General features: G+C 41.0%; 1 protein-coding gene across 1 annotated transcript in view; it reads left to right on the forward strand.

Moving 5' to 3' along the window:
• Positions 1 to 26,891, forward strand: part of ANTXR1 (ANTXR cell adhesion molecule 1) — a 243,880-nt gene that overhangs the window by 68,630 nt on the left and 148,359 nt on the right. Inside the window, exons 9-10 of the mRNA XM_082672424.1 lie at positions 11,028 to 11,088; positions 22,335 to 22,433. Coding sequence (XP_082528550.1) covers positions 11,028 to 11,088; positions 22,335 to 22,433 — 160 coding nt within the window. The remainder of the gene's footprint in view (positions 1 to 11,027; positions 11,089 to 22,334; positions 22,434 to 26,891) is intronic.

Genomic DNA, 26,891 nt, shown 5'->3' on the forward strand with positions numbered 1-26,891 from the left:
TGTGCAGAGATAAGCTGAAGGTGAAATAGAGTTGTTCATCGAAAGAGCATGGATACAACATTCTTGTCAGACCAGAACCCTAAGATGGTATATAACAGAATGAAAGAAGAGTAGGGCTTGGGTGGAAAATGACAGAAGATGAAGGAAGCAGCAAGCAACGGCTAAATCATGAGCAGCCTTGAAAACTCTGCTATTTTACTGTAAGGGCAGTGGGCAAACGTACCACATACAAAGCCTGACAATGGAACAATCATGCTTGCAGTCAAGACTCTCAGGGAATCTAGAGGTCATGGCGCTTTACCCAGCTTCCCTTTGGATAATGAATAAATAAACACTCAGGACAAGTATTCATGAGGCCTGTGAAGAAGAAGAAACATTACTATGATTTACTGAGCATCTTCTTTCTACCAGCTCCTCTGTTAAGCATTTCCACAACCACTCTCTGAAGAGGGCCTTATTATCCCCATTTTACAGGTGAGGAAACTGAGGTGCGGGCAGTTAGATAAACTGCCCCAAGTCTGCCCATTCTTAATGGTGGAGGAGGGAAGTCTGGGTCCAGAGAGCCTGCTGTTTCCACAATACTGGGCTGTGAATGTCTGAGGAAGTGGAAAATCACCATTGGATTATCAGAAGCTGGTTATTCAAGGCATGGATACATCAAGTCCCCGGATTCTCTGCTTCCTCAATCTGATTCCTGTGTTTTGGTCTTTTTACTGTTCCTCAATCCTCTCTACTTTAAGGAGGAAGTACTTATGTTTCAGATTTGCATAACATGTTATTTTTCAAAGTGCCTTCACTTGTTTTCCATTTTAATCTCCCATCAGTGGGACATAGGAAAAAGGCAGAAAGAAATCAATGCCTGTAGATAACTTATTTGGGGGCCAAACATTGTTCCTTTTTCCCATTTCATATTATCCTAGTTAAAAATCACAACAGCCCTAGGAGGGAAATATTCCCATTTTACAGATGAAGAAACTGAGGCTCAGATACCCTGCACGAGAGCACACAGCTCTAATGGGGAGATCAGGGTTGGAACCCAGTTCCATGACTCCAGAGCCCAGGCTTTCTCCCACCTCTATTTCCTTAGGAAGGTAAAAATAAGAAAAGTCATCATTTAGTGAATTCTTAGGCTCTAGACCCTGTGAAAATCACTTTACATAGTCATCTCATCAAATTCTCACCACCACCATTTAATGTAGATATTATTACTCCTTCTAGAGAAGCACATACTCTAAGGACAGAGAGATGAGCTAACTTGTCCAAGACTACACAGCAGTGGGCGGTGATCCGGAATAGACTCAGCTCTGTCTCTAAGGTCCATGACAAGGTGACCGTAGTGCTCTAGTGAATGAGGTGGGTAGGCCAGGAAGCAGCTCCATTTCAGAGAAGGGGACCCTGAAGACCAAAAACGTGAAATGACTTGACACAGTTCACACAGTTATAGCAAAGGCAAGACCAGAAGCCAGGTGGGTTCTCTGATCTGAGTGTACCATGGGTGGTGGGCAGGAGAGCTCTTTGCCGCTTACTATTAGGTGGAGAGTGCCTCTGAAAAATCTGTTTCTGCTCAATGGATGAAATTCCATCATCATGAGAAGCTGGCGACTTGACACAGGCTGAAAGGAACGTCTTCCCTTCCACACTCGCTCAGGACTCTACCTCAGAGGACAGAATTCCTTCTTGCTTTTGCAGAACTTGGTTGATAAAATAAGACAAAATTTGGATGGTTGGAAGATTGGAGCCCTTTAAGCCAGTAAAACTGTAAAGGAAGAAACTATGCCTTTGCCTTTCCTTATTGTGGCTTCCTCGGGGAATTTCCATTGACCACAACTGGTGAATGTAGCGCCAGCCCTCAAGTGAAAATATGAAGCAAAGGTCCAGCGAGGCTCCTGGGTCTTTGTTTGCCTTTTCAAAAGTGCTGCAGGCAGTGAAATGGGAACCTACATGAAAGCTGGGTTTGGATAACCCTGAAATGGGTCTGCAGCTTTGAATCCCAACACTTGGCCTGGTTACCATGATGCCAACTCCTCCCAGCTGTCCCCACTTCTTGTGCAATGAAGGGCGGTACCTGGAACCAGGCACACTGTCTCTGAGAAGGAGAACCCAGTCACTGGCACCAAGCCATCTCCGTCTAGGAGCATTTCCCTACAATAAATATTTAAGCCTGCGTAGGGCTTCCTATTAATGCGAGGGTGAGTCAGCGCCTAGAGCTTTCTACATGTCTGATCAACAATAAACAAGTATTGGGCAAACATGACCATATTTGCAAGGATTTCTTGCAAGTTTTGGCACAAACATCCTGTTATCAAGGAAGCTTTAAAATTACTGAAACTGAGGAATGAATCTATTCCATGGTGTATATATATTTATTTATTTATGAAAACCATGTCCTGTGCTGATTTCTCCCTTCCACTCATGGGAAGGTGAATCATGGGAAGGTGAAAGAAATGGAGCCCCTGATCCAGCCCTGGTGAAGCTTTGACAAAGGCAAAGCCCATCTTCCTTGCTTCCCTCCCATCTACTCTTCCAAGACCCCACGAGGAGCTGCGAAGGGTTTTCCTCAAATCAAAATCTGAATCACATTCCTGTAGTCCTGGAAAATACCTGAATTTACTGAAGCAACTCTCTTTCCAGGGCTAGCAGAGGGGAAGGCCCGTTTCAGCAACAGCCCTTCTCTTAATCAGCCTCATTTGTGGTTGGAAGAACCCATCCTTATTTGCGATCGGAAGAAACCACTCTCTCCTCCTTTGCCCCATCTGAATGCCTTCTCGAGTTCTGTCTCAACTTCAAGGCTACGCTCCTGTCCTCTCTTCTCTGAGGAGCCTGCCTTGGTCTCTCCTACACCTTGAACTCTCCCTGCCTTGAACTCCAGTGGTACTAATTGTTGGCATCACTTGTTTGGCACGTGCCTTTCCTCCTGGTCAGACGCTGAATTGTGCAGTCACAGAGACCGCCCCCTTTGTCGTATTCCCCGTGGTGTCCAGTGCATTTATATGCCGGGCTGTGCATATGTGTTCATTGTAAAGCAGGGCAGAGGACTGCAGAGTGTTCGGACCTGCACTGCACCACAAGTGGGCAGTTCTGTGGCTCCGTTTCTCGTAAAAGCCCGTTAGTCCTTCCCCCACCCTCTTTTCCAGGACCATATCTATAAAAGATGGCATTTTGTGCCCCATTCACATTAGCAGGCCTGGAAACATAAATAGAATCAATTGTTGTTTCTGTAGTGGGCAGAAAATCTTTTTAAAAAATCATTTGCCTCAGCAGTCTTTAATTAGACTCAGACTTTGCAGGCATTCGGGCCAGGCATTACAACTAAGCTATTTTTTCTATTTGGCTTATGAAATAGTCCAAATGTAATTTAAAAAGTCCCATTGCTTGAATAGGCTACAAAGATTGCAGAGGGGCATGTTCAGTTAATCCTCAGGTCACCCCACACCCCTCCAGCTCCTTCTCCTATATCTAGGAATCTGTTAAGACTCATTGTAAAAGCAAGAGCAGAATTTAGAACAAAACCCAGTGAAACGCTGCAGGGTTTAGCTCCCAAGGAGGGCCACTGACTTTGCCAGTATTCAGCAGATCAGCGAGCTTCTCTTACTAAATAAACCACGTCTCGGAATTCACAGTTATCTGAGCTTTCCTTCTGAAAACAGGAGAGGAAAGTGGTTTCACGGAATAAAAATGAATTTCCTCGGTTTCAGAACCTTGTTTGTCCTGTGCTTCTTCACACCAGACTCTCGTTGAGTGTGAAACTAACTGAGAGAAGAGTAGCATTTATTTAAGTGAGCTGGGTGCCCCCCTCCAGACAAAAATTCTTGTATGTTTTGAGGATGGGCTTTATTATCTAAAATTCAGTAACTTCTTAAGAATATCTTTCTTGCATGTTGGAATATTTATTTGGTATAATGTATGACTGTAACATAAAATCATAGATGAATCCCAGAAAGATGTGTGTGTGTGATAGTAAATTTTTATTTTAAATTCAGATTCTGTAGAACTGGATATGAATCTAGGATAATGTCCATAGTTAATAATAGATATGCCTATTGATTTTAAGTGCAGAGTGCATTTTACTTAGGAAAGGTGACTATCTTTTTTTTTTTTTCAAAATTTTATTAGAGACCAAATAGTTTCAGAATTCATGGGGGCAACATTGGCAGTCCTGAAGGCATGGGTGAGCCAGTTTTGGGTCCCGAGCTCCCTGGCCTTTTGTAAAAGCAATAGCCTGCAGGCTTACCCAATGTGCATTCTGCCATCAGCTATATTAGTGTACCTGGGACCCTGCGCCCCACCCCCCAAACATATACTTTTACATTTTTCCCAAATAAAGGGGTCAAGGCCTTTTACACAGCAGGCCCATCTAGACCTTAGACATGGGGACATGATACATCTACAACGTTATTGTTTAAAAAGATAAGCCATTTAAAAAGAGGGAGGTGTTGAAGTAGGCCTCCTGGGAAGGCAGTCCCCAAAGACTTGATAAGAAGAGGGAGATGTTACAAGATGCTGAACATAGCCTTGTATTCAAAAGACTATAAAAGATTAATTTAAAAGATTTAAAATTTAATTTAATTTAAAAGACCAGAAAAGATTATATTTACAGGGAAAAAGAAAGACTGATACATAATATACTAAAATGTCAGTTAATGAAGCCATGCAGAAAGTGTGCCATTTATTTATTCAATAAGTGTTTATTTAGTGCCTACTATGTGCTAGATTAGGCCTTGTGGGTACAGTGGTGGATAAAAACAAATCTCCTTGCCTTTATAGAGGTTATAGTCTGAGGAAGATAGACAATGACCAAACAATCAAAAAGATAAATATATAATTATAAACCACAGTGAGTCCTCTTAGCAATTTATACTAAAATGTGAATTAATACAGAAATATTTCATTGGTAGACTTAGGTCACAAAATCCATACTGGATTTGGAGGGTGACTGGGAGAGGGAGGTTAAGGAAAACTAGGTTTTCGTCTTAGAGAACTCGAAAGATGTAATTGGGCAATAGATAGTTAACCACCCGTGGGCCAGCCTACTTCAAGCTCCAGACATCTTTGAAGCAGAAGGTACCCTTCACAACAAGTAAGACACTAAGAAACATGCTGTCTAGATATGTGGAAGGAAAAGGACCCTATACTATGAATGGATAAAGGAAACTGGTCTTGTATTAACACACAAAAAGTCTTCCAGCAGGAAGTGGCCAAGTAAATAAAGACCGATACTTTATTAGGGAAGGAGGCAGAGCAGTTAGGGGGGAAAATATTAGGTATGCTTATGGTAAGGGAGGGATTCATAACAACTCTATGCAAATATTCACAATCTTTAAGTATTCTTGAGAAATCTCTGCATAAAGTCTGAACTTTATGAAAAAGGACTTTAGATTTTTAGAATCTATATATAATATATATATATACAACCTGGACTGGTTCACAATGGATTTCACTTTTTCTTTTTAATAAATTTATTTATTGATTTTTGGCTGCGTCGGGTCTTCGTTGCTGCGTGCAGGCTTTCTCTAGTTGCGGCGAGCTGGGGCTACTCTTCGTTGCTGTGCGCGGGCTTCTCATTGCGGTGGCTTCTCTTGTTGTGGAGCACGGGGTCTAGGTGCGCTGGCTTCAGTAGTTGTGGCACACGGGCTCAGTAGCTGTGGCGCACAGGCTCAGTAGTTGTGGCACACGGGCTTAGTTGTTCCGTGGCATGTGGGATCTTCCCGGACCAGGGCTTGAACCGGCGTCCCCTGCACTGGCAGGCGGATTCTTATCCACTGTGCCACCAGGGAAGTCCGATTTCACTTTAAGTCTATTAAGCAGCCCTTATTACTTGGCAAAGTTCTTTTACATCTGCTGCCTCTTTTACTCCCCCAACACTCTCATGAGGTGTGCAGGAGTGTCACTACCAGTAACAACCCATGTACTTACAATAGAGTTCTTTGCAGATTTCAAACGTGCTTACCCATATATCTTCTTTTTGAAATCTGCCCAAAAGGTAGCAGGAAAATATTATTAGCCATCTTTCAGGCATTTTCAGCAAATAGGACTTAGCAAGGGGCCAGTGATGGGTGATAGGATAGAAGCAGATATGAGCTAACCATCTCTGCCCGAGAGTAATAGCAGTAGTAGCAGTAATAACAGCGGTAACAGTCACAGCTACCATTGTTTGAGAACCGAATATGTGTCAGACATCCTACTAAGTGCTTTACTACTAAGGTTGTTCTGAGCACATTTCTGGTGCCTTGTTTTCATGAAGGGCACTTTTGGCTGATGGCCTAAGGTTGTTAAATACTATTTGTTGACCAATCCCATCTGTCTAGTTCTGTCTATAAAATAAAAACCTTGTCAGTTTTCCTTAATCTCACTCTTTTCCTCACTCTCTAATCCAATATGAATTTTACCACCTAAGTTCTATTGATTTTACAAACTAAATATCTCTGCATTCATGTCTATTACTCATTTTACCACCAGACAGCCCTTTGAGGTGTTTTTCTTGTTCTCATTTTACAGAAAAAGAAACTGAGATTCAGAAGTTTAATAACTTATCCAAATCCTCATGTCCAGTAAGTGATAGGGCTTGTATTTGGACATAAATCTATTTAAAGCCCAAATCTATTTTTTCTGTCTCCAGAGCCCAGGTTCTTAAGATTAAAACTACCATTATTTGAGAACTTCCAGGCCCTGTGCTATGGAGTCTGCCTATATTATCTCATTTAATCTTCCAACTGAACAACCTCATGCAGTCGGCGCTGTTCTTATCCCACTATTACAGATGAGGAAACAGAGACTCAGAGAGGTTATGGAACTTGCCCAAGGTCACAGTGCTCATGAGTGAGTTGACTCAAGCAATTCGACTCCAATTTAGTTTAATACTAAACTATTAGTATGTTAAACTGTTTCCCAGAATTGGGGTTCAGACTAGTTAAAGGACTTGTCAAGGACCACAGGTCAGGTAAGTACAGGACCAGGAGCAGGACCAGGACCCAACTCCTCACATTGGATCATGCTTGAGGCATGTGGTAGTCTTAGCCAGTCTCCATCAGAGGTCAGTTAGACTATCTCCTCTGACGTCGCCCCAACCCTGTGTGAATTCTTTCCACTCGGTCTAGTGATTTCCCTTCATCCATCTCCCAGTGCTGTGTCTCTACCTCCTCCATGGCTACCAGTGCCCAGGTCGGGGAGGGATCCTCTGCCTCCCCACCCCCATGCAGCCTCCAGTCCCTAGGCTGATCTGCTGTCTGCTGAGGTTCGGACAGACTTATTGCTGTACAGTCTGGGCTGCTAATAACCAAAGGAACCCCCCAAATCCACCCCATGCCATTGTGACTTCCTACCTTTTGAAACCAGACATTTCTAACTCATAGAAGCTACAGTCCCAGACAAGTCCTGCCCATGCCCCTCACTGATAAATTTTACTCCATTGGCTGCAATGCATCCCTTCCAGATGTTTTAAGTTAAGATTGGGAAAGCTGTGTTTTTACTGGATTGAATCACAGCCCTTGGCTGAAATTTTTTGGCCCTTTATACACTCCTTAGATTTATCAGCTAATTGCAGACACTTTGAGAGAATAATACAGCATGTGTTTATTATGACAAAACCTGTAAGTGTGTCTTTGTGGTCAGAGATTCACGGGTGTTTCCTTTACTCACCCCTGGCTAAGTGTTAGGGTTGGTTCAAAAATGTTGCTTCACGGGCTTCCCTGGTGGCTCAGTGGTTAAGAATCCGCCTGCCAGTGCAGGTGACATGGGTTCAAGCCCTGGCCCGGGAGGACCCCACATGCCGCGGAGCAACTGGGCCCATGCGCCACAACTACTGAGCCTGTGCTCTGGAGCCCGCGAGCCACAACTACTGAAGCCCGCGCACCTAGAGCCCGTGCTCCGCAACAAGAGAAGCCACCGCAATGAGAAGCCCGTGCACCGCAACAAACAGTAACCCCCGCTCGCAACAGCGAAGAGTAGCCCCTGCTCACCGCAACTAGAGAAAACCCGTGCGCAGCAACAAAGACCCAACACAGCCAAAAATAAATAAATCAATAAAATAAATTTAAAAAATAAAAAGAGTGGTGACCTCCCCAAACAACAACACTACAAGGGCTGAGTCACTTTAAAAAAAAAAATGTTGCTTCAAAGTCAGGAACTTAACATGGGTGAAGATTTCATTTATGTGTTTTGATGGAGTTTGGGGAATGGAGACAGGATAGATGGGATAGCCCAATTTTCATTCTTGGACTGTTGAAATCTTTAGTTGTAGATGATAAAGTAATTTATAAAAGGAGACAGAGGAATTTTATTTAAAACATAAACAAAGCTTTGTGTTGTTCTAATGTCACTGTTTAATAAAGTTCTCCATATGGGTTAATTCTGGATCTCCCAATGTGGCCTATTAAGAGATTTATACCTGAAGACATGTTGAAGGGCGTGCCTGCCTCTCTGAGTTATGGCAACCAGTAGCTAAGGTGGCCCTTCAGCCAGGAGGAGCCCAATGGCAGCAAACTGGGGGGAGAGGGGAGTGGACTTCATCACAGCTCAGATAGGGCAGTTGTTATCTGGGGTATGAGTCACTGGCAAGGATCTGGATGAAGATTTTGGCAAGCCCCAGTCCTAGGTTGCTGCTGCATCTGAAGGACCAATTGACCACTGGAAAGGCAGGATGGAAAAGCCAGAAGCAAAACATGGATGTCCAGGATACATCCTTGGGGTCCCTGATCCCCAGTCAGAATGTCAGTGAAGGGCTCAGAGGTGATGGCAGATCCTTGGGGACCAGGGAGAACTGAGGCTGCACCTATGTTTGAGATGGACGGTGACTGGGTAAGCCAGAGGGAGAAGAAATAAGGCAAACACTGACAAAAAGGAACAAATTGCTTTGACTGTGGAATGAGGCAGAAGCTGAAAACAAATAGAGGAATCAAAATACGAAAATGCCTTTAAATTGTAAAAGAATCAGAAATAATGTCAGGAAAAAACTGTCAGCTGGAAATCTGGATTTTAGAATTGTCAAGAAAAAGAAATACAGGCTGCCCTCTGTATCCGTGGGTTCCACATCTGCAGATTCAACCAACTGGGGATCAAAAATAGTGGGGGAAAAAATCCAGAAAGTTCCAAAACGCAGAACTTGAATTTGCTTCGTGCTGGTAAATATTTACATTAGCATTTCCATTGTATTATGTATTATAAGCAGTCTGGAGATCATTTAAAGTATATGGAAGAATGCGTGTAGGTTATATGCAAATACTCCGCCATTTTATATAAGGGACTTGAGCATCCTCTGATTTTGCTGTCCGCGGGGGTCCTGGACCAATCCTCCTGAAGACAGGGAGGACTGTGCTGCTTCTTATTACTCTCAGGTATAGAGAATTACCTAAGACACATGGTTGTGAGGGAGCCTGTTTCAATGACTGCATTTGAATGTTCTGTCATCTGTACATCAGAGAACAATTTTCTCAAGCCTGTCGTTCACTTCCTTTCACAATGCTTCTCTATGAGGACGCCCAGATTTCTCTCTGGAATGGGTAAATATTATCTCTTCTGAGAAACTGGTTTGTTTTCATTCTTCAGATTGAGAATCTCATAAATATTGTCTGCCCTTCTCATTTGCTACTAGAAAGCTTAGAACTAAATTCATGAGCTGCTCCTAGCAAGGAAATAAGCTCTTAATAAAACATAATCCAAAATGTATTTTTCTATGCTATTCTCACTCCTTACTTCATCTTCCCCTTATTTTCCCTTTAATCCATTTCCTCCCCTGTTGAATTTATTGTATTTTATTTGATTGTATCTTGTGGTGTGTGTGTCACTTAAGCTGGAACAAAGAAGCCTATATAAATCCATACATCCATACAAGTAAATGGGTGTTTCCCAATGCTAAAAGATGCTGTTTTCTTTTATGGACTTTACATTTTACTTCACTCTTAATTCCTTTAACAAATGCCCCTTTCATAAATAGAGAGAGAGTTTCCTTCAGGCCTCTGAACCATCTCCATTTCCAAATTAAGTAAAGCCCAAATAAAGATACTGCCTTTGCTCGGTAAATTAACTCAGTGTCCTATACTTGTTTAAAATGCTTGGTCGAAATTTTAGAATCATTATGCAATAAGAGACGGCATTCAGAAATGGTGGAGAAAAGCTTGAACCCTACCAGTCAGGTACCCTGCTTTTGCCAGAAGAAGCCTTCATTATTAATTCCCTGTGCGGTCGTGGGGTCCTCCAGACTCTCCACTCAACCCTACAAGACTCTCCTGGGGGGAAGACTACATTTCCATGCAAGTAAGGTCCTCCTAAAGAGCGAGGCACAACAAGCCGCCTTCAAAGCCCTCCTTCTCCTGCAACATTTCCACTTCTCTAACTAGAAGGGAACTCTGAGTAATCTGAACATGTGTCCCCTCTAGAGGGCTGGCCATCTCCATCCTACTTCTCCAGCTTATCTGTTATCACTCGTTTTTCTACTGTTCCAGCTCCTTTGTTCCAGCTAAAGAGGTCTATGTATTTCTAGTTTCTCATCTTTGCAAATGCCACTCCCTGCTTGGACCTTAACCTTCCCCTAACTTACTCCTCCCCACTTGACTGAGTCCTACCCTCAGTACCCACCTCTTCCAGGAAGCCCTTCCCCATGTAGCAGCCCTCAGTGATTTCCCCCATGAACTCTGTAGCTCCTACCGTCTGCCGCTTCACCCTGGCACCTACCACATAGGCTGGGCCATTGTTATTTTTCTTTTCAGGTGTAGGTCCCATTTCCTCAACTAGATGTTAAACCTCTCTAAACCACTAGGACTGGTGTATCATAGACTCAATAAATATCTGCCTAAAGATCAAATGAATGAATAATTCCTATGGATTTTTGGGATACCCAGAAGCATCTAGCAGAGTGCTGGCTCATTAAATGCTTGACATTAATGATACTAGTAAAAATGTTATCCTCCACTTACCCACCCACTACAACATAATGTCCCTGAGCCTTCCTATCTTGGTAGCTAAAAGCAAACCCCACTTTTCTGTTTTAACAAAATAAGCTGTGCTTTGACTTTTTTGATTTCCTCTCCTCCTAGATTTTGAAGAAGTCCTGCATCGAAATTCTAGCAGCTGAACCATCCACCATATGTGCAGGAGGTAAATTGAAATTAAATGCTAATTGCTGTCACACAAATAGTGAGATTTTGAATTCAAGTCACATGTTTACTTCATCAGTAGAGAAGAAGGGAGGTGGGGCAGGAAAGGGGAGGGGGAAAAGAGGAGTAGAAACTGCTGAATAAATTTGCTTCTAGGGAAAAAAGGGAATAAGGAATCAACATGCCAGTTGTTTGAAAGTTTGGAAAAGCCTATCTAAATTCTCTCCTTTCATGGGAACTAATTTGGGAGTATTACAGAAATACTGGATTCCCACACATCACCATCAGTACCCCTCTCTGGATACAAGTGGAGTCTAACCCTACATCCTCATGGCAACCATCACAGTGATCATAGGCCACCTCTGAAATGTTGGTATTTTTAATTATTTAATCAGTGCTGAACCTCTCTCCGTAATTAATATGTTGATCATAATTAATTGCTTAATCCACAATTCCTCACAAAATGTTGATATAGGCCACGCCAATTATCCCAGTAAAAGGCCATTATAATTTTATCATTAATACAGCAAGCCTCCACTTATACAAAGAGTCAGCCTTCTCTGAGCCACAGTATTTTCTCTAACTGATCAAAATCACGTTCTTACTGTTGTTTTGTATTATAATGGACTGCCTAAAATTTCAACCATTCTGGCTCTCTTTGTATAATTCCTGACAGGTTTCCCATCACTCTTATTTAAAAAGTACTGTCAGGCACCTACTGAATGCCAGGCACTGTGGTAAGTGCTGGTGATACAAAAAGGATAAACTTTCTCTCCATGAGTTCCTGTGCTCCAGGACCTGTAGTATTTCACCGTTGAGAGTTCACTGTTAACATCGCCTTTCTAGTCTCCTAAAATACCAAGTGCCAATTATTATTATTATTTTTTTGCCGTACGCGGGCCTCCCACCGCTGTGGCCTCTCCCGTCGCGGAGCACAGGCTCCGGACACGCAGGCTCAGCGGCCATGGCTCACGGGCCCAGCCGCTCCGCGGCATGTGGGATCCTCCCGGACTGGGGCACGAACCCGCGTCCCCTGCATCGGCAGGCAGACCCCCAACCACTGCGCCACTAGGGAAGCCCCCAAATGCCAATTATTAATTTGTCATAGAAAATATATCATGCAACCCCATAAGGAGTGAGGAAGAACTTTCAAGCTTTTTCAAACACTGTACAGTTTTATTCTTTATGGCATATTTTATTGGTATAAATGAGGTAATTCCTTGAGGATTCCATTCCAGTTTCTTGGCTCTATTTTAGAATAGTTGAAACACTTTTCAAGGAGTTAGATGTAGTGACTAGTATGTGCCAACAACAAAACACTAAGTATATATGTAAACGTTTAAAGTTGTTAGCAGTACTTGGAGACTGACTATTCAGAGACGTGTAAATTTCCTGAAGAAAAGCAATCAACAAAGATTATCTATTGACCTTTAAATACACTGCTACCTGGTAACACAGATGGCAGGAACAAATGTGGTTGCCACAAAGACAGGTCCAGGAGAACATTCTTAAGAAAAGGAATTGAAAAATCTTACCTTTGCAAATTTACAAAAGCATATGACCACATGAGCCCAGTGCCAGGAGGCTTAACTAGGGTTCATTAGCTTCAAGGTAAATCTGTCTCCACAATTTTTATAACTCCTTTACTTTAAAGCAATTAGAAAACAGGGGAGTTCCTTAATTGTGCAGTTATCTCATTCATGAAGAAAAACCCCAGACTTGCAGTTTAGCAATCCTACTGGATGTTTTGCAACCTTGTACTGAATCAGAACATCTAAAGACAATGAATACAGCTTCTGTTAATTCACTAGCATAATCAGTTCCCCTCCTGTACGGTTCTTGGGGACAGAGAAGGAATCTTATTTCTCTCCACTTCCCATTGCCTAACAGAGTCCATGGTACTTAATAGGTGGTCAATAAATGTTGACCAAATGTCTTGATTCATACAATGTACCGATTTTTGCTCATTCGACCCTTATTAACTAATTATAAGGGTTTCACCTAATCTTAATTATAAGATTTCACCTGATCTCAAGAAGTTATCAGAACTTTGAACTATTTTAAATGAAGCAGAATTAGAAATAGCCAAAGACAGAACAAGGCCCCAAAAGACCACCAAATTTCAATCACTCGGATTGAGTATCTTCTTAAATAATTCTTGAATCAAAGATTAGGAAACCAAAATCTCCTTTACTTACCACTGAGGTGTTCAAGACAATAAAAAGACCATATATATAAACGTAATGAATACGGCACAGAAATACCAGGGTCCACAAGATCTGATCCTAGCAAATTCATAGTTTTCAGTATGTTTCTTATGTAATGGAAAAGAAAAATAATTAAATAAAAGATATTTTTAAAGCTAAGGAACATATAAGAAAAAATATTTAAAAGCATTAATAAACTTAAACAAATTAAAACAATTCCACTGCTTAATTATCCCAGGAGCTGTTTCTTTGGTAGAACCAATAAAATAGACAAATCTCTGGTAAATCCAATCCAAGGAATCTTTCTTTAAATATTTTTAAAATCTCTGGCTTATGTGCAATATCCCATATTTTATGGACAAACAATAGTTTCCTGTATCAGAGTAAACTATCCAATTCTATTTATTTTATTTCTTTTTTCTAATTGACATGTAGTTGATTTACAATGTTGTGTTAATTTCTGCTGTACAGAAAATTGATTCAGTTATAACTACATATATACATTCTTTTTTATATCCTTTTCCATTATGGTTTATCACACAATATTGAATATAGTTCCCTGTGCTATACAGTAGGACCTTGTTCTATATCCATTCTACATATACTAGTTTGCATCCGCTAACCCCAAACTCCCAATCCATCCCTTCCATTTCCTTTATTTCTTATAAAAAAATTAATACAAGACACAGTGATGGGACCTAGCCTAGGTTTTGAAAAAGCAAGCTCCCACCTCTCTTGAATTAGAATCATGAGGATTAAAACATGTAGATTAGAGAATAAGTTTACTAAGAAGAAAATAAAACTTTCACAAGATATCCTTACACCAAAAGTTCTTCCAAGGATTCCCTTAAAGGTCTGTCGCTGATCATTCCCTGGAGTAAGCATGGCTTTCATGAAGCATTGGAGGCCATTTCATTGTCCAGGGCTGTGAACTCCTGTCAGGTAGACCTAAGCATACCCCCTGTGTGATTTTCATTAGGCCACTGCAAGGAGCCAGGGCCAGGGATTTATGTGAAAGTGCTTTAAAAAGCATAAACTGTTACAACAAAGCAAGGTGACATTATTATCATCAGTATCATTTTAATAAGGATTGAAGGTCAATATGAGCATCATGATGTTGATAATATCACACCTAGATGAGAAAAACATGCCTGTATGTTTCTCTACTGAAAGAAAATTGGGGAAGCCTTGGTAGAGTTCAGAGTATCAGCAAAATGATTCATTAACTCAATACGTACTGGAGGAGAACGTGAACAAGGAAATATTATTCATATTTGTAAAGTTCATTGTTCATATTTGTAAAAAAAAAATGTTGAGACTAAGCCCTAGACAGATCTGTGAAGAAGATAGAACTTGCTTTCATCAAAAACCTTTCCTCTCTGCTTCCTCCCCTCACTCTCTGAATTACTTCCCTTCCCTGGCCCCCAGAGCAGCCCCTGCTGTGGAGCCCCACCCTGGCCTATCCACTTAAGACACGCTATGCTGATGACTGCATTCTCCCAAGACAGGGATCTCAGCTGGCTCTCACCAACAACTCAGCAACAGCCATGGTTCTGACAGCAAACAGAGCTCTGAGACAGGCAGTGAGATAATGCACTGGGTGGACAGTAAAACTGAGATCCAACACAGATCTTTCTGTGTTGGGCTGCAAATAATAGGGTGAAATTTAATGGGACAAATATAAGATGCTGAACTTGCAAATCGTCAGTTTCACATACAAGCAGGTTTAGAGAAACCTGACTTAGTAACGGTTCATGCAAAGAAAAAGAAAAAGCGAGGAGAAGCATAGATATCTTGAGAGCCAACAAGAATGCCTCTGACAAAAAAAAAGCTGATGCAATCTTAGAGCGCATCAATAGCCATCCAGTGTCCAGGGCAAGAGAGCTAATACCATGCTCCACTATTCCAAGTTCAGACCATGGTTCCAAGTCCCATATTTTAAAAATGGCATTGACAAAGGCATGTTCCTAGTAGTAGTGGTGATGGAACTGGAAACCATATTAATAATTCATTCAGGATGTGAGGGCAGCCCAGCTGCAACATCTGTCACCCCATTGATAGCCAGGGTTGATTCAGCTGATCTGGCTGGCTAGGCAGGTGGCCCCTTCCTCCCTCCCATGTGTATCCCTCCTGAAGTTGCATGCTCAGTGGAAGAGGATGACCTTCCTCAAAAGGGTCCATTCTTCAGTCAAGGATGTACAAGTAGCTGTGCTCCCCTACTACAACCTCCGAACAAGCTCTCAAGGTCCATTTACAGGAGAACACAGGATAGTCAAGCTTCCAAGACTCCAATCGCTGATTCTTTCCTCCCTTGCTTCCTTCCTTCCTCCCTTCCTTCCTTCCTTCCTTCTTCCCTCCCTTCCTTCTTTCTTTCCATCACTTCTTAATGTCTACTATGTACCAAGCAATATGAAAAGATTTGAGTACCAACATGTGTGCTTGGTCCCAACCCCCCATGAACCTCACAGTCTGCTCTAGGAGATAGTCATGTGTTCGGACAAATTACGAAACCACGCGTGAAGCACTATAGCAGAGATCTGCTCAAAGAGGTGCTAATGAGATGCTTGTGGGATGAGGAAGGACCAGAGTGACCACAGAGATTTAGACAAAGAATCGAGACACTCACAAGGATATTTGGAGAATTCCCATGCAGAAAGGAATAATTAGACTTACTACAAATAGCTTCAGGAGACCACCATGGAGAGATTGGGGAGGAATTCAAGGAGGCGGGTTTTGACTCAACACACGCAACTTTTACAACTAAAGCTTTCCAACAATGGAGTAGATGCTCTCAACTTTCCACCCCCAGAATTACGTGAGCAACAGCAGAATGGCCATCTGTAACCACGTGCTATACAGAGAAACCCTTTTTGGGTCTCCTTTATAACTTTAAGTTTCTAAAGACTTAATTCAGCTTCAGCTAAGATATTAATGGCTGATTATTTGTTTGATGGCTAAAGAAAAAAATACACTTGGAACTATTTTGCATTTTAACAGGAAATCTTAATGCTAAGAGGAGGTAAGCCTCTGCCCTATCAGAAAGAATTTGTCAATGTCATGAGTGAAACTATTTGGAGAGAGAGCCATCCCAAAACTCCTCCACTGCCAGAGGTTATAAGCTGGCAGCCAACAAGCCCTGTCTGGTCTGCACATATGTTCTTTTTGACTCACACTGCAATTAAAAAAAAAAAAATTATTGCTAACATTTAAAAGTCTGATTGCACCTAAAAATTCAGATTTTTGTCTTGTATTGAAAAATCAGATCTAGTAACATTGGGCCTGTACTTATTGCAAGATAACGATTATTAGAGACTGAATAACTTCCCTTTAAAAGAAGCATGTACTCTTTCCAGTTCACCATACTCTCCACCACTCCCCATTATCCCAATACCCAGGTCAAGCATGTGGTTGCCGTTTAACATGTTGCTTATGCCACTGTATTTACAGTTCCTGTTCTAAAACATGTAGGAAGTCACCTGCTCTGTGGAGAACCTTTATAGCAACTTTGACATTACCTGCATTTAAATAATTCTGCTTCCCTTCTAATACAGACTCTTTTTTAAAGTTCCTAATTAAATGTTTTTGCAGATTAGCCTCTGTGTAATTAGGAAAATTGATCCATGGTTAGATTGGCCCTGCCTAGTTCAGCACCTCTTTAGGAAATGCATCGTCTTGTCTAAGCACAATTTTCCTCTGGTCCCGCAATGTTGGCCTCAGACTTGAATAGCTCACAGTGTTTTATGTAAGCAAATACTCCAGGAAGGAACTAATTGGAATTAAGTGTGCAACCTGCCAACTGCTCTACATTTAAAGTTCTTTTCCTCCAGAAATGGAAGGAGATTATCATTAGCACCTTACATTGTCATTTCAGAAGCAATTGTATTATTCCTACTCTGTTGTTTCCCATTGTTCATAATAAAATTGGGTAAGTGAGCACAAAGGAAGGTACTTGTAGGTGGCATGTTTACCATTTGGAAATTAGATGCTTAAACCAGACACATTTAAGCAACATCAAAAAGTGGTTTCATTTCTTTCACTTTTCACTGTTTTTCAAAGAGCTCATGTTGGCCCATAGGCACCTCTTCTGAATCAATTGTTTAATCCTCTCCTTGGTCTTCATTTTCATTAAAAGATATTTCTATTTGAAGGAGGGGCTCTCATACACTGTTGGTGGAAATGTAAAATGGTACAATCACTTTGGAAAACAGTTCTGACAGTCTCTCAAAACATTAAATATACACTAACCACATGACCTAGCTGTTCTACTCCTAGGTGTTTACCCAAGGGGAAAAAAGTAAAATCTATATCCTGGCACAGACTTGTACATCAATGTTTATAACTGCTCTATTTTTAAGAGCCAGAAACTGTGAACAACTCCAATGTTCATCAACACATGAATGGATAAAACTGTGGTTTTCATACAATGAATAATAGTCAGCAATAAAAAGAAATAGACTATGTATAAACCTCAAAATAATTATGGATGAATCTTAAAATAATTATGCTCAGTAAAAAAAAGCCAGACCAAAAAAAAAAATACTTACTATATGATTCCATTTGCATAAAATTCTAGAGAGTGCAAACTAATCTACAACAACAGAGAGCAGATCAGTGGTCACATGGTGTGGGGCAGGGCAGGAGGAAGAGATTACAAAGGGGCACATGGAAACTTCTGAGGGTGGTGGATGTGTTCACCATCTTTATTGTGGTATCACCCCGTGATTGTATACCTGTGTCAAAACTTATCAAATTATACACTTTACATACAACTTACTGTATGTCAGTTATACCTCACTAAAATTCTTATAAGTAAATAGCTATAAAATAAAAACCTTAGAGTAATTTAGGCATCAGAAAGCACTTAATACACATCCAGCTCTATATTATATTTTAGATGTTACATGTTACAATAGCATTTAATAGGAGAGCAAATTGAAGCTAACTCTCAAGATGGAAATATCACTAATTTTACACAAAAGTCTTAGGTGACCAGAGCACATGGTGAATATACAGATGTCTCATTTTCAGATACAGTGGTTGATAGGTGATCTTTATTGAGGTCATCGCAAAACTATGTGTTCACATTTCCAAAAAAAAAAAAAAAGCAAACAGAATAAGTTTATCAAACTATTCATTGACCTTAAGTTTTTTCTTTTTTAAAATTGAGCTATAATGCACATATCCTAAAATTCACCCTTTCAAATAGTACAATTCAGTAATGTCTAATACACTCACAAAGTTGTACAACCATAGCCACTGTGTAATTCCAGAATATGTTCATTATCCTGAAAAGCAACCCTGTACCCATTAAGCAGTCACTCCCCATTCCTTCCTCTCCCCAGCCCTGGCCAGTCAATTTTCTGTCTCTCTGGATTTGCTAATCTGCACTATTCACATGGAAATGAAATAGAATAAAATCATACAATAGATGGACTTTCATGTCTGGTTTCTTTCATTTGGCATAATGTTTTCAAGATTCATCCATGTCATAGCACGTGTCAGAACTTGTTACTTTTTGTGGGTAAATAATATTCCATTGTGGGAATACCATATTCATCATTTGGTGGATACTTGGGTTGTTTCCACTTTTTTGGCTATTGTGAATGATGCTATTGTGTAATATATGTACAAGTTTTTGTGTAGACATATGTTTTCAATTCTCTTGAGTATAGGATGAGATTTCTGGGTCACATGGTAATTCTATGTTTAACTTTCTGAGGAACTGCCAACTACTTTACAAAACAGCTGCACCAATTTACATTCCCACCAGCAATGTATGAGGCTTCTCATTTCTTCACCAACACTTACTATTGTCCACCTATTTTATTATAGTCATTCTAGCGAGTGTGGAGTGGTTTTGATTTGCATTTTCCTAATAACCAAGGACGCTGAGCATCTTTTCATTCAATGACCTGATTAAGCCTCAGGAAACAAACAGGATTAGATCTGACTGGTACCTGAATAAATGACCACCTTCTCCTCCCCTTTCTCCCTTTCTATACCAAGATGTCATTTATTTGTTCGTGAAACGAGCTTACACTGAGACTGACTCAGCCCTGGGTGAGGCACGGCCAAAGATTCTAAAGAAATAGATATGATGGCCTCTCCCATCAGGAAGCTTAAATTATAATTGAGAGTAAAGTGAGAAAAGAATCATAATGAACCTATCCCTTAAAGATAACTTAAAGAATATGTATCTTAAAAGATTAGGTAAAAGATCATTTCCCAGTAGAAATTCCTCCCTAATGCCCTCCAGTCCCTAGGCACTCCTTGTAGGAGCTGTAAACCAACGTGCACGCTGCCTAAAAACACTTAGATGTACGTATGGTGAGAGACAGGTTCAGGGCTTTGTGGACAAACTGAATTAAATCAGTATGTCCTGGTTCTGGTGTGTCCCGGCTCTCTCTTGCTGACAGATTCACTTGACAGGGTTTTGTTACATACCTTCTACGTGTGAAGGGCTGACATTCCAGTCGGGCCGCCGGGGCAGATGCGCAGGCGCTTCTGGAGGCCGAATGTGCATCCTCACACAGAAACTGGTGGGAGCTCGCCTCTGCTCTGGTGTGCCTCCCAGGGCATCCTTTCCTTCATCTGCTCCCCGCGCCTCGGGGGTTGGATTGCTCCGTCTCCACCATGGCTGTCCCTGGGTTTCTGCTGTCTTCCTCCCTAACACCCTGAGGGCTGGCCAAGCAGCCATGCCGGCATCCTCTCTCACTGAGGACTCAGCAGCAGAACGGGTTATGCTAGGACACGGTGTTAGAGAAGAGAGCTGGCACATGGCCTGCGTTTCCAGAATCTTCTCTCCTTCCACTGATCTTTGAGGAGACAAGAGAAGTAGGCAGAGCAGCGAGGCAGAAAACATTTGCAAGCAGCAAAAGCATCCAATGGCAGACTTCTGGATGTCTAGCGTTCAGACTAAAACCAGAAGTGGGTATCTATAGGCTAAATTGAGTAACCAAGGTGCAATAAGATTCTTCCACAATGCTTGACACCGAATAGAATGCTTGTTGAACCAATTGTGTCATCGGTCACGTGCCAGGCAGACATCTAAAGAAAACCATCTAGTCCATCCTCCTAAACTTAGCAACCGTATATATGCATCGACATGCATATCTAAATCCTTAATACTCATAGGACTATGGTCCTGAAAAACCATCGTTAAGTTCTGAACCTTAATATAGTTCAAAACTACGGCAGTGAATGCTGGTGGGTACAAGTCCAAGTTTTGCTGCTTACCAGTTACAGATTGCATGATCTTGGGCAAGTCATTTACAACGTCAGAAATCTCCATTTCCTTACAGGGAAGGTCGTTGATATCTCTAAACCGCATTCTGTTCTAACTTGTTTCTCCTTGTGGCACACTTAGTGCCTCTGGCTTCTTTTACTTCGGTTTTGGTTTCCTGCTTCCCAGCTGGGCCAGCTCCATTTTTCCGCAAAATGGACAAGCCTGTCTAAAGTAAAAATAAAATAAGCTTTTTAAAAGATCACAATGTCAATCTCTAAATGAGTCATATGTCACAAGACATTTTAGCATAACAGTAAAGAACATGATGACTGAGTCCTAAGGCATTTGATACTCGCCGGACCTGGATTCCGGTTCTGATTCTGACAGCTACCAGCCATGTGATCTTGGACAAGTTACTTAACCTCACTACGCTTGGTTTTCTCATTTGTACCTCCCTGTGGTGAGGTTTAAGTGACATCAGACATATACAACGCTTTGCACAGGGCCTGGCACACGAAGAGGGAGCAATTGATATCAGTTATTATTCTCTTGGCAAACATGATGTCTAAATTAGTTTCCCCAGAATGAAGGTAACATAGATTCATGACGTTTATTAAAGTTTGGAAGAGTCCCATATGCTAGTCTTTTAATTCCATTCATCCTCCAGTGAAAATCTCCATCTGGGTAGCAATTTACACTTCCAGATCCACTTTCACCAATACTGCGTTTTAACCTCTAACTTTTAGTCTTTTTCTTTTTTATATGCCACACAGCATTACCCTAAGCCCCAATTTTTACACACAAAAAGATGACAAAGATCAAAGAAAATGGAGTATTGGCTATTAGTTACCATCAAACTTAAGCAAATATTCCTAAACATTTAATGAATTAATTAGCTGGTTTTTTTCTCTTAGTAAGACTAGTATAGAGGATCATTATTTTTGCTTTATCAATATTTTATTAACGTGTTAACTCAACATGAATTATGCCAACATGAAATTCACATGCAGGGCTAGAGACCCGCAGAGATATATCATCTCCCCTACTTTGAGAGAAGAGAGTTCTAAGTGCACTAAGGGCCAATGTCAGTTCAAACGGGCAATGCTTGCTGACCCCTAAGCAAGATTTCGATCCCCTGCTGAGTACAATTATTCCTGCGTAACACTAGGTGCTCCTACTGTGTGCCCTGCAGAGACAGCAGAGCTGAAGCTTCATCAAACAATTTCTAAACGTAAAGGAAGGTTTTCTAGTTGTGGAAGAAAAGACAAAAGAACAACACCAGACAGTACATAATCACATGCTACACTATTTGGGACAGACTGTGAATGCCCACAGGTAGTGGTTTTCAAAAACGCTAGGCACCTGTAGTCCTAAATAAATCCTTTCCTCGGCATCCAATATGTAAAAGAGACACAAGAGGATTGACGAAGTGGAGAGTCCCTCCCCCGTGGCCTTCTGGTGGCAGAGATCACAGGTTTTAAAACTGCCAGGACTTGAGAGATGGGTAAGGTTTGCAGGACACAGGTGGGGGGTGGGGGAGGCATTCCAGCTAGGAGGAAGAGTAAAGGCAAAGGCAAGGTGGAAATTCAAAGTAAGAAGTTCTGTGCCATCCTGGTGAACAACTAGTGAGAAGGTAGTGAATAGGTGGCAAAAGGCTCCCACACGTATGCTTCTGTTTCCCAGCCTGAACTGATTTTTTTAATATCTTAAGCCTGGTGAAATAGTTAACAGACTCCCTAAACCAGGGCAGATGGGAAACTTAAGGTTAACGGTGTGCAGTCCATGAAGGTGTCGTGTCATTATTCTTTGTTTCAGAATCATTTCAAGTAGTTGTCAGAGGTAACGGCTTCCGACACGCCCGCAACGTGGACAGGGTCCTCTGCAGCTTCAAGATCAACGAGTCAGTGACGCTCAGTAAGTTCTCGTGGAGTTTGGGGGTTTCTACCACCTGCTTCGCCTGCTTCGGGGAAGGGCTCCCCAGCTCCATCTTCTAGTGAGGCCACACACAGGAAACTACAGAGAAGGGTTTTCCCTGCTAGAAAGGCCACCAGCGAGGGCATAGCTAGCCACTGCGGCGCCCTTGCTCCCATCAGGAGAGGCGGCAGGCACTTGTTTTCCAGTCCACCAGCATTTGTACCAAGTTCAAAACTCTCAGCCGTCAGTGCAGGCCCTGGCTGCTTAGGGCTTACGAAGCTTGATGTTCCTTAACAAGGTATTCGGGACTCTCAAGCACAAGAGGGAAAAATAAATGGTCTAAATGTATTAATTCTGAGTAAACTAAAAGCCAAACTGTGCGACTTGCATGTGTAGATTCTGGAAGTTTTTTCAATCTGGATGATTCTTGCTTTGGAGTCGCCAAAAAGTTCTCATCAGGGTGAATACCTGACCTGAAATACAGGCATATGGAAGTAAAACTAAGTGCATTTCATGGGAAAAAAATGACTTGTCATAACATTGGCACTTTCGCAAGACATTTGTAGCAGGCAAGTTCTTAATTTAAAGATGTGTGTGATTCAGATTGCTGTCCAGGAAAGATGGGGAGACAGATGATGGAAAGACAAATGCCAGGAGCCCTGGTTATTATTTACATCTGGCATTCATCACACAGATAATTATTGGTTCAGTATCTGCAGCGATAAACAGTAATAACATACTGTATTTTCTGTAGTGCTATGACATTTTAAATACCACACATCTTTTTGCCACAACTGCCCTGGGAGGTAGAAAGAGCAAAGAGGAAGGAAAGGATACTCAAGCTTATTGACTAACCATTCACGCTAGTTTGGTCCTCCTGATAGCGTTACGGAGTAGGTACTATACTGTTTTTAAAACGGAAGACTTGAAGGGTATGCCTTTTCCCCTCTATAGCATCTTGAAACCCACTTCAATATTTAAACAGAGGTATGCAATGGCATCTCTACAAACATCTGGGATTCCTGAATTTGGAATAATTCCAAAGATTTGAAACAGTCAGTTATTTTTTCTTGATACTTGGAAATGCCTTCACGTATCCAAAAAGTCCATGCTGTTTGAAAACATCTTGAAGTATCCCCAAGAAGTCACAGTGTGAAAGTTGGACGTGCACCCTCTAGAGTCCTTCCTTTTTTTCCCCTTTAATTTGTGATGTCATCCAAGTCCGCCTTCCCTCTCTCCTTAACCAGAATCTTAAATCTAAGATCAGAAACTCCTGAGGGTTAAACTCAAAAGACACCAACACCTTCCAAAGAAGGCTTCCCAGACAAGCAAGGCTTTGGACCCAACCCCTCTCTGGACATGAATGGACATGGGGTGTAGCGTTGCCATTCCTTGAAAGGTTACGCAGAGATGCTATATGAAGATAACAAAAAAATGCAAATTTACTATGGATTCGTAGAGGGACATATTGAATGCATATTTTCCAGCTTCTCCATGCAATTTTATTTCTTGGGAAACTAGCTTCTCTTCCTTTCCTAATACAAACTTGCAAACACCCGCACGGGCTCTCCACCTGTTCCATAATCAAAAAGGAATAAAGGCCTTTGGGGTAGGGATTTAGCTTAAACCACAAACCTAATTGTGCCTCCAGCTGACAGTTTGGAGAAAAGAAAGGCAGTGACTCAACCACATTATATGCTGCAAGTAACACTCCTGAACTCAAACAAATAGTTATTAAAAATATTCTAGCTAAGGGGAAAATATTGGAATTTGAAAAAAAAATTGTCATTCATTTATTAATTCATCTGTTCTTTTACATTCAGTAAATAATATGAACAAGAAACTGTGGAGGACAGAAAAGATAAATAAATTTTAAAATGCAACATATTCAATTCTACATTTTTCTACCAACCATATGAATGTAAGTATCTCATTGAGTTGTCCCCATAAAATAAAATAAATTTAGATTCTTTTACTTTTCCCATTCTCCTTTCCCACTTCTACATCCAAGTTTTAAATTATCTGTTTTAATTTTTATAGTATATATTTCCTCTTTCAAGATTTTTTCCTAAATACTGCATTACATTTTATAACAAAAAAGAGAATAGAAGTGCCCTTATCAACCATAATAAGACTCATTGCAGGCCGGATAATGAAGCTATGGCTGTTACGATATAAGCCTTGGAGTCTTCAACAAATAAAGTATTATTTGTAGCAGATTATATAAAGAAAAACAGTTAAATAAAAAATAACAAATTGAGGTCTTCCCTGGTGGCGCAGTTGTTGAGAGTCTGCCTGCCGATGCAGGGGATGCAGGTTTGTGCCCCAGTCTGGGAAGATCCCACATGCCGCGGAGCGGCTGGGCCCGTGAGCCATGGCCGCTGAGCCTGCGCGTCCAGAGCCTGTGCTCTGCAACGGGAGAGGCCACAACAGTGAGAGGCCCGCGTACCGCAAAAAATAAATAAATAACAAATTGAAAAAACTATGAACACCCTTTAACATTATTGCACTAAGACACAAATAAAACACCAACATATTAATACCAAAATGTTGAAGTTGTTTAAATATATTCTTAGATGATAAATATAACCAGAAAATTAAAAGCATAGGTTAATACCTATGTCTCTCCTGCTTTCCTTGCCTTTGCTTAAAAAGAAAGTAAACAAATCAACCACTTAGGAATCTAAAACAATTTCTGGACTTGTTTCTGGTCAATATAATAGATCCAAAGTTCTGCATAAAATATGATTTTAAAAGTTGTGACATGTGGCCTTGCTCAAGGGAATGAGGAGGAAACCCCCAGGCACAGGAGACGAAAAGGGAATACAAAATCTAAGCAGAAAGCAAAGCTCTGGGCGCTCTGGGCCTGAGGGGCCTTCAGGCTGTGATCTTGCTACTGATGTAGATACAGGGCACCAGCAAGACAAGCAGGCAAAAGCAGAACCCCCTGTAGAAATCAGGCTCCGAGGGCTGTACTAGACATTGAATGGGGACAGGGAAAGCTGCTCAGTGATTCAAGGAAGCAGGCAGGGGAATAAAGGTAAGATGCTTTACCAGCCGCATAATACAGAAGCACCAAGTCAGGAAACTAACTCCAAAATATGTCCATGGCCATCCAGATCCCTGTGGCCCTGGCAGAGGCAGTATACATCCAGTCCAACCTACACCACTCCTGAAGCCATAACCCCCTCTGAAGATGGGCTCACTGCACCAAATGATAAATCATACGATAAGAGATGAAAGAAAACGGAGAGCAAGCAAGAAGACTAAAGAGCAATTTGAAAGAGGATGTAAAATAAACACATTTAAAGTGTCTAAAAACAAGAAAACAAGTCAAATAAACAGTCAACACCTTACACCTAAAGGGACTAGAAAAATAAGAACAAACAAAACCCAAAGTTACTAGAAGGAAAAATAAAGATCAGAGTGTAAATAAAACAGAGAATTAAAAAACAGTAGAAAAGATCAATGAAAGTAAGAGCTGTTTCTTTGAGAAGATTGACAAAATTGATAAACCTTTAGCCAAAGTCATCAAGAAAAAAAGAGAGAGGATCCAAATAAATAAAATCAGAAATTAAAGAGAAGTTACAACCGACACCAGAGAAAAACAAAGGATCATAAGAGATTACCACTGGGTTGGCCATAAAGTGTCTTCGGTTTTTCTAAGAAAAAATAAAAGACACATTTTTCATTTTCACCAAGAATTTTATTGAACAACTTTATTCACCATTTTGTTCCACTACCTTCTGCCATTTTTCAGGCAACTTCATAATTCCATCTTCCCAAAACTTTTTATCTTTTTAAGCAAAGAACTGGTCCCGTTGCCTTTTACAGTCTTCCAGGGAATTGAAATTTTTTCTATTAAGAGAATTTTTTAAAGACTGAAATAAATGGAAATCTGAAGGTGCAATGTCTGGTGAATACAGCAGATGAATGAGAACTTCCCAGCCAACCTGTAACAGTTTTTGCCTGGTCATCAAAGAAACATGCGGTCCTGTGTTATCCTGATGGAAGATTGTGCGTTTTCTTTTGACTAATTCTGGACACTTTTCGTCGAGTGCCACTTTCAGTTGGTCTAATTGAGAGCAGTACTTGTTGGAATTAATCATTTGGTTTTCTGGAAGGAGCTCATAATAGAGGACTCCTTTCCAATGCCACCATATATACAACATCACCTTTTTTGGATGAAGACCAGCCTTTGGTGTGGTTGGTGGTGGTTTATTTCACTTGCCCCACGATCTCTTCCATTCCACATTGTATCCACTTTTCAACACCCATCACAATTTGTTTTTAAAATGGAATGTTTTAATTACGTTTCAATAGAGAATCGCATGTGGAAATATGGTAAAGAAGGTTTTTCTCCACTTAACTTATGTGGGACACAAACACCAAAGTGATTAACATAAATAACCAAGCTGATGCAAATGATTTTCAACACTTGATCTGGGTATTTTGAGT

The sequence above is a fragment of the Grampus griseus genome, assembly GCF_964374135.1.
Source record: "Grampus griseus genome assembly, chromosome: 15".
In the NCBI taxonomy this organism is placed as follows: Eukaryota; Metazoa; Chordata; class Mammalia; order Artiodactyla; family Delphinidae; genus Grampus; species Grampus griseus.